Consider the following 12,071-nt stretch of genomic DNA (forward strand, 5'->3'; position numbering starts at 1 on the left):
TACTAGTAATCAGAATATGAGTTGGGTGAGGGGTCGGAATGTTATGCTTCGTTGTTTTGAGGTATGTATTATCGGGATTAATATAAGGATGGTGATTGAAAAGATTAGGGCTAGTACCCCCCCTAATTTATTAGGAATTGATCGTAGAATTGTATATGCAAATAAAAAATATCATTCTGGTTTAATGTGGGTTGGAGTTACGAGTGGGTTGGCTGGGATAAAGTTTTCTGTATCACTTAGAAAATTAGGTGAAAATAGGGCTAGGGTAACAATTATAAGAATTAGTATGAGGAAGCCTAATATATCTTTATAGGAATAGTAAGGGTGGAATGGGATTTTGTCTATATCTGAATTTAGTCCTGTTGGGTTGTTTGATCCTTTTTCGTGAAGGAATAAGATATGGACTATAGTTATTGCGGCTATAATAAATGGAAGTATAAAGTGGAATGCGAAGAATCGGGTAAGTGTAGCGTTATCTACTGAAAAGCCACCTCAGACTCATTGTACTAATATATTTCCAATATATGGGAGTGCAGAGAGGAGATTAGTAATTACTGTAGCTCCTCAGAAAGATATTTGTCCTCATGGTAGGATATAACCTATGAAGGCTGTAGCTATGAGTAATATTAATAGTATTACTCCAATATTTCATGTTTCTTTATTTAGGTATGAGCCGTAATAAAATCCTCGGGCTGTGTGTAAGTAGATGCAGATGAAGAATATTGAGGCACTGTTAGCGTGAATATTTCGAATTATTCAACCATAGTTTACGTCACGGGTAATATGGGCAATTGATGAGAATGCGGATGAGATGTCTGGGGTATAATGTATTGCTAAGAATAGGCCTGTTATGATTTGTAAAATAAGACATAGCCCTAGTAAGGATCCAAAATTTCATCAGGAGGAGATGTTAATGGGGGCGGGGAGATCAATTAATACGTTATTAATGATTTTTAATAATGGGTGATTTTTTCGATTAATTATTGTCATTAGTCTTTATAGTTGAATTACAACGATAGTTTTTCAGATTATTGGTCTTAGTTAAAATCTAGGTGAAGATTAATATGACTTATTTAATTTTAGTAGTGATTGCAAGTTTTATTTTTGGTTTTATAGCGGTGGCGTCAAATCCATCTCCTTATTATGCTGCTTTGGGTTTAGTTATTTCTTCTGGTTTTGGTTGTGGTTTATTAGTTATTTTTGGTAGTTCTTTTTTAAGTTTAGTTTTATTTTTAATTTATTTAGGTGGCATGTTGGTAGTTTTTGCTTACTCAGCTGCGCTCGCAGCTGAGCCTTATCCAGAAACATGGATTGATTGGTCTGTTATGGTTTATTTAATATTTTATGTAATTTTAGTTTATTTTAGTGGTAAAGGTTTAATTAGTGATTGGGATTTTGGTTGGTTTAGTGAGGAAGTTCATGTTTTGGATATAGTTCGTGGTGATTTTACTGGTGTAAGTATACTTTATTTTTATGGTGGATATATATTGATTTTGGGTGGGTGAATATTATTATTAACTTTATTTGTTGTATTGGAATTAACTCGTGGTTTATCTTGGGGAAGTCTTCGTGTGGTATAAAATATAATAGTAATTATTATAATTGTTAGGATAAAGATTATTAGGTATGTTTTAATATAACCTTGTTGTGGTTCGTTAATGATTTTAATTATTGGGATTTGTTGAATAAGTGGGCTTTTTGGTCCAATTTTTTCATATCATGATAGGTCTATTACATGGGTTGAGATGTTTTGTGCTCATGTTAAATTAATTTTTGATAATAGGCGGTGTATAATTGGTGGGTAATATCCTAATATATTGGAGAATTTATAAGGTTGTTTGTTAAGTGTTAATTCTATTTTTTTTATATTTATGAGTTCTATTGCTAGGAGTAATCCTAAAATTGAGACTAATAAGGCTGCTATTTTAGTGATGGTGGGTATGGTTATGATTTGGGTTTTTGTTGGATTTATATTATTTATGATAATGAAGCCAGCAGTTATGCTGCCATAAGCTAATCGTTTAATGGATTTTGTAAGTATAATATCATTTTCATTGATTGGTATAAGTGTTATGAAGCGTGGAAATATTATAGAGGAGAGGAAAATTAGTCGTAGACTATAAATGGCTGTGAAAGAGGTGGCTATGAGGGTAAGGGTTAGGGCTCAGGCGTTGAGATATGATATGTTTATTGTTTCGATAATTGTGTCTTTTGAAAAGAAGCCTGATAAGAAGGGTATGCCTGTTAATGCTAGTGATCCAATTGTTAGGGCTGAGGAGGTAATTGGTAAGGTTTTATGTATTCCTCCTATTTTTCGGATATCTTGTTCATCATTTAGTGAATGAATTATGGAACCTGAGCATAGGAAGAGTATGGCTTTGAAGAAAGCATGGGTACAGATATGTAGGAAGGCTAGTTGAGGTTGATTAAGTCCAATAGTAACTATTATGAGTCCTAATTGACTTGATGTAGAGAAAGCAATAATTTTTTTAATATCATTTTGGGTTAGGGCGCATATGGCTGTGAATAGTGTTGTTAGTGCGCCTAGACATAGGCAGGTTGTTAAGATTATTTGGTTATTATTAATTAGAGGATTTAATCGGATGAGTAAAAAAATACCTGCTACAACTATTGTGCTTGAATGTAGTAGGGCAGAGACTGGTGTTGGGCCTTCTATTGCTGCTGGTAATCAAGGATGTAAGCCAAATTGTGCTGATTTCCCTGTAGCAGCTAAGACGAGTCCTAGTAATGGAATAGTCAAGTCTATATTTTTAGATAGAAAAAATAGTTGTTGTATTTCTCATGTATTTATATTAATTGCTAGTCATGTTATGCTGAAGATTAATCCAATATCTCCAATACGGTTATAGATTACTGCTTGTAAGGCGGCAGTGTTGGCGTCTGTTCGACTAAATCATCAACCAATTAATAAAAAGGATATAATGCCTACTCCTTCCCAGCCAATGAAAAGTTGAAATAGGTTATTTGCTGTAATTAGAATAATTATAGTAATTAGAAAAAGTATTAAGTATTTTAAGAATTGGTTTAGGTTTGGGTCTGATTTTATGTATCATAATGAGAATTCAAAGATGGATCATGTAACATATAGGGCTACTGGTATGAAAATAATTGAGTATATATCGAATTTAAAGCTTAAGTTGACATCTAGGGGTCCAATATTAATTCAATTTCAATTGGTTGTGACGGATTCTAGTCCTTGGTCTAGAAAAATTAGTAATGGGATGAGGCTGATGTAAAATGAGGTTTTTACAGCTATTTTTGTTGTATATGATCAATTATTGTTGGGTTTGGGTATTAGAGTACATGTAATAATTGGATATATGAGTGAGATAATAGTTAGGAATGTTATGTTTATTATAATAAGGTTCATGACTTTTGCTAGGATTTGCACCAAGAGTTTTTGATTCCTAAGACCAATAGATTACTATTATCTTTCAAAAGTTTAAGTGAGCCATGGATTTGAACCATGGATAAAAGAGTTAGCAGTTCTTTTTGTCCCGGACCTCTCTTGGTTATTAAAAAGATTTTCACTTTTATTTTTAGAACCACAATCTAATGTTTTTTTTAAACTATAATTACAGAATGTTCATCCTATAATAATTTCTGGTTTTAAAATGATTAATATGGAAGGTAATAAGTGTAAATAAATTAGTAGATGTTCGCGTGTATATGTTGGGTTAATAAATGTTAAATGTTGTGGTAAAGGGCCACGTTGTGTTATTAGAAATATATAAAGTGAATATGATGCTGTTAATAATACTCCGGTTCCTGTTAATATGATTGTTCAGTTTGATCATTTGATTAATGAGGTAATAATAAATAATTCTCCTATTAAGTTTAAGCTAGGTGGTAAGGCTAGGTTAGCTAGGTTAATTAAAAATCATGAGGTTGCTATTAATGGTAATATGATTTGTAATCCACGGGTAAGAATTATGATTCGGGTATGGGTTCGTTCATAGTTGGTGTTAGAGAGGCAGAATAATGCTGAGGAGATAAGGCCGTGGGCAATTATTAGTGTAATTGCTCCTGCGAAACTTCATGGTGTTTGGATTAGGATTGCTGCTGCTACTAAGCCTATATGGCTGACTGATGAATATGCGATTAGTGATTTTAAGTCTGTTTGTCGTAAACAAATAGAACTGGTCATGATGACTCCTCAGATGGCTAAGATAAGGAATGGGTATATTATTTCTTTGGTTAATGGGTTTAATATAATGATAATCCGTATTATTCCATAGCCTCCTAATTTTAATAGGATGGCTGCTAGAATTATTGAGCCTGCAATTGGTGCTTCTACGTGGGCTTTTGGCAATCATAAATGTACTCCATAAAGGGGTATTTTTACTAGGAAGGCGATTATGCATGCTAGTCATCAGAATTTGTTTGATCAGGATGGTTTTAAATTATATGGTATGTTTTGTAATATAAATATTGAAAGAGTATTTAAATCATTATGTAGGATAAGTAGGGCAATTAGTAATGGTAAAGAACCAATGAGTGTATAAAATAGGAAGTAGATACCTGCGTTTAATCGTTCAGTTTGGTTTCCTCATCGTGTAATGATAATTATGGTTGGGATTAAGGTGGCTTCAAATATAATATAGAATAGAATTAGTTCGGTCGCACTAAATGTTATGATTAAAAAGATTTGTAAGGAAATTAGTAATGTGATATAGGTGCGTTGGCGGGTAAAGGGTTCTTTTGTTAGGTGATTTTGGCTTGCTAAAATTATTAGTGGTAAGAGTCAGCAGGTTATTGTTAAAAGTGGTATTGATAATGGGTCGATGGCTAAGAAATTATTTGAGAAATGTCAGGCGGTTTCATTATTTCATTTAAGTCAAAGTAGACTTAGTGTAGCGATTATAAAACTATAGGTAGTGGAGATAGTTCATAATCATTTTTTGTTAATAAAGAATGTGGTTGGAATTATTATGATTGTAGGTACAAGGATTTTTAACATTGTAGTAGATTTAAGTTTTTTAGTTGATCTGATCCGTGAGTTCGGGTTGAGGCTACTAGTAGAGCTAGTCCTGAGCTAGCTTCACAGGCTGAAAATGTTAATAGAATTATTGGAGAGAGTGATCATGTTGATGAGTTTATTATTATTGATCATAGAGCAATTGAGATATATAGCGATAATATTATACCTTCCAAACAAATAAGGGCTGATAGTAAATGTGATCGGTTTAGTGTGAGTCCTGTTAGGCTGATTATAAATGTTATAGTAAGGATAAAATGGATGGGTGTCATAAGATATTTATAGGATTTCACTATAATTTGTCAAGTCGAAATTGAGTGTCTTAGGTATTAGACTAAATATCTATTCTGCTCATTCTAAGCCTCCTTGTAGTCATTCATAAATTAATCCTAAGGTAAGTAAAATAATAATAATTGTTGTTCATATAATAGTAAGAATGGGATTATTTAGTTGATCTGCTCATGGTAATGGTAGAAGTAGAGCAATTTCTAGGTCAAATAATATGAATAGAATGGCGATAAGGAAGAATCGGATTGAAAAGGGTAAGCGTGCATTTCCTAATGGGTCGAAGCCACATTCAAATGGGGATAATTTTTCATTGTTTGGTTTTAGTATTGGAAGAAGGAATGAGATAATAGCTAAAATTAGGGAAATGAGGGCCGTTATAGTGATAATAAATATGATGAGATTCATTACTTTTCCTTGGATTTTAACCAAGATTAAATGATTGGAAATCATTTGTACTAGTCTTTATACTAGAAAAGTTATGAACCTCATCAATAAATTGATACGTAAAGGAATAATCATACTACATCAACGAAATGTCAGTATCATGCTGCGGCTTCAAAGCCGAAGTGATGTTTTGATGTGAAGTGGAATTGGATTTGTCGTAAAAGGCAAATTATTAGGAATGTAGAACCAATGATTACATGTAAGCCATGAAATCCTGTGGCTACAAAGAATGTTGTACCATAAATACCATCAGCGATGGAGAATGGAGCTTCGTAGTATTCTATTGCTTGAAGAGCGGTAAAATAAAAACCTAATAGGATGGTTAAGGTAAGGGCTTGAATTGTTTCTTTTCGGTTGCCTTCTATAATGCTATGGTGAGCTCATGTTACTGTTACTCCTGATGCTAATAGAACTGCAGTATTTAAAAGTGGTACGTCAAATGGATTTAATGGATAAATGCCTGTAGGTGGTCAACATCCTCCTAATTCTGGAGTTGGTGCTAGGCTTGAGTGATAAAAGGCTCAGAAGAAACCTAGGAAGAAGAATACTTCTGATAAAATAAATAGGATTATTCCATAGCGGAGTCCTTTTTGTACTGGTATGGTGTGGTGGCCTTGGAAGGTTCCTTCTCGGATTACGTCTCGTCATCATTGGATTATGGTTAAGATTATTAGGATAAATCCTAGAATTAATAATAATGGTTTATGAAAGTGAAATCAGATAGCTAGGCCAGATGTTATTAGTAATGCGGCTATAGCTCCTGTTAATGGTCATGGGCTTTGATCTACTATATGATATGGATGTGCTTGGTGTGCCATTAAATGTTTTCTTGTAAATAAAGGCTTAATAAGAGTACAAATACGTAAGCTTGGATTATTGCTACGGCTACTTCTAGTATAGTTAATAAGAACAAAATTAGTGATGTTAGTAAAGCTACTGTTGGTATTACATTAATCAATGTGAATGCTGCAGTTGCAATTAATTGTATGAGCAGGTGCCCAGCTGTTAAGTTTGCAGTTAGTCGGACTCCTAGTGCTAGTGGTCGGATAAATAAACTAATTGTTTCAATGAAAATTAGAATTGGTACTAGTAAGGTTGGTGTTCCTTCTGGAAGTAAATGGGCTAGTGAAGAGGTTGGTTGATTTAATAGTCCAATTAGAACTGTGGTTAATCATAAAGGGATAGCGAATGCTATATTTAATGATAGTTGTGTTGTTGGGGTAAATGTATATGGAAGAAGTCCTAATAAATTTATTGTAATTAAGAATAATATTAATGCTATAAGGATTATAGCTCATTTATGTCCATTTAAATTAATAGGTTGTATTAATTGATATGTAAATCGGTTAATAAATCATTCTTGTAAGGTCATAAGTCGGTTATTAATTCAACGATTTGATGAATTTAATAATGTTATTCATGGAATTATAATTGCTAGGGCAATTAGTGGAATTCCTATTAATGAGGGGCTTAAGAATTGGTTAAAAAAGGTTAGGGTCATGGTCAGTATCAAGATTTTGGTTTAGGTTTTTTTGTATTTTCAAGCTTAGGATACTTAATAAATAGGTGATTTATTACTTTTTGTGTTATAATTGTTAGGAAAAATAGTCATGAAAATAAGAAGATTAAGAACCATGGATTTGGGTTTAATTGTGGCATATCATTAAGGGTGGTAGGAGGTCACCATTATTTAGCTTAAAAGGCTAATGCTATAATCCTATTTTAGCTTCTTAATGAAGATTCTTCTAGTATTAATGAAGATCAGTTTTCGAAATGTTCAAGTGGGACTGATTCAACTACAATTGGTATGAAAGTATGGTTAGCGCCACAGATTTCTGAACATTGTCCGTAGAAAATACCTGGTCGTGAAATAATGAAGGCAGTTTGATTTAAACGTCCTGGTACTGCATCTATTTTAATTCCTAGTGCGGGTACTGCTCATGAGTGTAAAACATCTTCGGCAGTGATGAGTATTCGGATTGGGGATTCTATTGGTACTACTATTCGGTGATCCGTTTCTAGGAGGCGGAACTGACCTGGGTTAAGGTCTTCTGTTTGGATTATGTATGAGTCAAATTCTAAATTTTCATAATCTGTATATTCGTAGCTTCAATATCATTGATGTCCTAGGGCTTTAATTGTAATATGTGGATCATTAATTTCGTCTATTAAGTATAAAATTCGTAATGATGGTAGGGCAATTAAGATTAGGATAACTGCTGGTAAAATTGTTCATACAATTTCAATTTCTTGTGAGTCTAAAATGTATTTATTAGTAAGTTTGGTAGATACTATTGCTAAAATAATATAGAGAACGAGTGAGCTAATTAAGAAAACGATTATTAATGTGTGGTCGTGGAAGTGGAGGAGTTCTTCTATTACTGGAGATGCTGCGTCTTGGAATCCTAATTGTGAAGGGTGTGCCATTATAAGATTTGTGGGGTTTTAACCCACAGTTTTACCTTGACAAGGTAATGTGTTACTATTATACTAAAATCTTGAAGAAAGTGACAGAGTGGTGATGTGATTGGCTTGAAACCAATATATGGGGGTTCAATTCCTTCCTTTCTTGTATTAATACATAGGACGTTGGATTTGAACAAATGGTGGTTCTTCAAAGGTATGATTAGGTGGTGGACAGCCGTGAAGTCATTCTACATTTGTATGTGGTAAATCAATAGTTAATACTTCACGTTTTGAGGCGAATGCTTCTCATAAAATGTATAGGAGTATAATTACGGCAACTAGGGAAATTATTGAGCCGATGGATGATACAACATTTCAGAGGGTATAAGCATCTGGATAATCTGAGTAGCGACGTGGTATTCCGGCTAAACCAAGAAAATGTTGTGGGAAAAATGTTAGGTTTACTCCAATAAATATTACTAGAAATTGTATTTTAGTTCAGGTTGAATTGAGTGTATACCCGGAAATTAGGGGGAATCAGTGAATGAATCCTGCTATAATTGCAAATACCGCTCCTATTGATAGGACGTAATGAAAGTGTGCTACAACATAGTATGTATCATGTAAAACAATATCAAGTGATGAATTAGCTAGAACAATTCCTGTTAAACCACCAATAGTAAATAGGAAGATAAATCCTAATGCTCATAGAAGGGGTGTTTCTCATTTAATAGATCCTCCATGGAGTGTTGCTAATCAGCTAAATACTTTAACTCCAGTGGGAATGGCAATGATTATGGTGGCTGAAGTAAAGTAGGCACGGGTATCAACGTCTATTCCAGCGGTAAATATATGATGGGCTCATACAATAAAACCAAGTAGTCCAATTGCTATTATTGCTCAAACTATTCCTATATAACCGAATGGTTCTTTTTTTCCGGAATAGTAAGCGACTACGTGTGAGATTATACCAAATCCTGGTAAAATTAAGATGTAAACTTCTGGGTGGCCAAAAAATCAGAATAGATGTTGATATAAGATTGGATCACCACCTCCTGCTGGATCAAAAAAGGTTGTATTAAGATTTCGGTCTGTTAATAATATAGTAATACCTGCTGCTAAGACTGGTAAAGATAAGAGTAATAGAATTGTGGTTACAAGTAATGATCATACGAAAAGGGGTGTTTGGTATTGTGTAATTGATGGGGATTTTATATTAATAATTGTGGTAATAAAATTAATGGATGCTAAGATAGATGAAATTCCAGCTAAATGTAATGAGAAAATTGTTAAATCAACTGATGCTCCTGCATGGGCGAGATTACCAGCAAGAGGGGGATAAACTGTTCAGCCGGTGCCAGCGCCGGCTTCTACTCCTGCAGAAGCTAGTAGTAATAAAAAGGATGGGGGAAGTAATCAGAAACTTATATTATTTAATCGTGGAAAAGCTATGTCTGGGGCTCCAATTATTAGTGGGGTTAATCAGTTGCCAAATCCACCAATTATAATTGGTATAACCATAAAAAAGATTATAACAAAGGCATGAGCAGTAACAATTACATTATAGATTTGATCATCACCCAGTAAAGTACCTGGTTGGCTCAATTCGGTTCGAATTAATAGGCTCAAACCAGTTCCCACTATTCCTGCTCAAGCACCGAAGATCAAGTATAGGGTGCCAATATCTTTATGATTTGTAGAGAATAATCAGCGATTAATTGCCACAGGTAAGATGGCCGAGTTTAAAGCAGCGGATTGTAGCTCCGTAGAGAGAGGTATAAATCCTCTTCTTATCAGAATAGTCTTGTAGTATAAATGTTTACAGACGATTGCAAATCGTGAAAAGGAGAGAGATCTCCCGGGGCTTCTCCCGCCTTTGCCCCTTACGGCGGGAGAAGCTGGATAGATGTTCGTAGGATTGAACGCTTAGCTGTTAACTAAGAATTTATAGGATCGAGGCCTGTCTATCTAGTAAGGTTTTAGCTTAATTAAAGTGTCTGGGTTGCATTCAGAAGATGTGAGATAAAGTCTTGCAAATCTTAAATCAGAAGTTAAGAGGGTTTCACTTTTATTTAAAGCTTTGAAGGCTTTTGGTTTTGTTAACCTAAACTTCTTATTATAGGGTTAGTATAAATATTATGGGGGTTAATGGTAGAAGTATAATTGATATTATTGTGGATAAAGTTAGTAATGTGTTTGGTTTGGATGTAGGTGATTGTCATGTTGATGTTGATAAAGTTAGGTTGGGGGAGATGGTTAATGTGATTATATAACATAATCGTAAGTAGAAGAATAGGCTTAATAATGTTGCTAAAGTTATGATAGTGGTTGTAAATATTATGTTTTGTTTAGTTAATTCTTCAATAATTAATCATTTTGGTATAAAGCCGGATAGGGGAGGTAATCCTCCTAATGATAGGAGAGAGGTAAGGAAAATTGGTGTGATTAGTTGTGTTTTTATTCCAGATGGTGCGATGGATTCAATTTTTGTGGAGTTAATATATATTAATATTAAGAATATGGAGGAGGTTATAATCAAATAGATAATTAGATTTAATATTATGAGGTTAGGTATGTAGTGTAAAATAGATATTATCCATCCTAGATGTGCGATTGATGAATAGGCTAGGATTTTTCGTAGTTGTGTTTGGTTTAGTCCTCCTCATCCTCCTACAACGATTGATGTTAATCCAAGAATTGTTAATAAATGTGGGTTGAGTGTTTGGTGTAATTGAAATAGGATTGCTAATGGTGCAAGTTTTTGTCATGTTGCTAGAATTATACCTGTTGGTAAATTAATTCCTTGTATTACTTCTGGTAGTCAGAAGTGTATTGGTGCTAGTCCTAGTTTTAGGGCTAGGGCTAATGTAATAAATATTGTTGTTGTTTGGTTTGTTATTTGGGTTAGTTCTCATTGTCCAGTCAGTCATGCATTGATGGTTCCTCCAAATAGGAGTATTGCAGAGGCTGTGGCTTGTGTGATGAAGTATTTGGTGGAGGCTTCTACTGCTCGTGGGTGGTGTTTATAAATTATTAATGGAATGATGGCTATGGTATTAATTTCAAGGCCTATTCAGATTAATAATCAATTTGTTATTGTGAATGTTATTAGGGTTCCTATGATTAGGCTAAGGATAAGGATTAGTAGGATAAATGGATTCATTAGTAGAGGAAGGATTTTAACCAACATGGTTGGGGTATGGGCCCAAAAGCTTATTTAGCTGACTTTACTTAGTGGATAGTATAATGAAGTACTTAGGGTTTTGATCTCTAAGGTATAGGTTCAAGTCCTATTTCTCTAGGAAGGGGAATGATTTTAACATTCATGATTTACTCTATCAAAGTAACCCTTTAGTTCAGGCACTCTTCCTTTTGTTTATGTTAGTGGTGGTAGGCTTGCTATGGCGATTGGAAATGAAATATGTCATATGATAAGTGCTAGTGTTAATGGTAAAAAATTTTTTCATACTAAATGTATGAGTTGGTCATATCGAAATCGTGGATATGAGGCTCGGATTCATAGAAAAAGAATGGTTAATAGGGCTGTCTTGATTATTAGGCTGAAGGTGGTAAGTTCTGGTATTATTATATTATATGATGTTCCTATAAATAGGATAATTGATAATGTATTTATTATTAAAATGTTTGAGTATTCTGCTAGGAAGAATAAGGCGAATGGTCCTGCAGCGTATTCAATGTTGAAGCCTGAGACTAGTTCTGATTCACCTTCAGTAAGGTCGAAAGGAGCTCGGTTAGTTTCTGCTAATGTTGAGATATATCATATTATGGCTAATGGTCAGGTTGGTAGAATTAATCAGGTACTTTCTTGAGTTAAATTAAATGTATGTAGGGTAAAGCCTCCTGTTATGATAATAAGGGACAGTAGAATTAGGCCTAATGTGATTTCATATGAGATGGTTTGTGCTACAGCGCG

General features: G+C 33.9%; 1 protein-coding gene across 1 annotated transcript; it reads right to left on the minus strand.

Annotated features, from left to right (window-relative positions):
- Window positions 1–8,229: 8,229 nt before the first annotated feature.
- LOC138751136 (NADH-ubiquinone oxidoreductase chain 2-like) lies at window positions 8,230–11,210 on the minus strand (the record flags this gene model as incomplete). The annotated part of the gene is given in 1 exon segment (XM_069913202.1): window positions 8,230–11,210. A coding segment is annotated over 1 exon segment (702 nt), but the record flags the coding sequence as incomplete, so codon positions are not given.
- Window positions 11,211–12,071: the final 861 nt, after the last annotated feature.

Source organism: Narcine bancroftii, unplaced genomic scaffold (assembly GCF_036971445.1).
Source record: "Narcine bancroftii isolate sNarBan1 unplaced genomic scaffold, sNarBan1.hap1 Scaffold_748, whole genome shotgun sequence".
Taxonomy (NCBI): Eukaryota; Metazoa; Chordata; class Chondrichthyes; order Torpediniformes; family Narcinidae; genus Narcine; species Narcine bancroftii.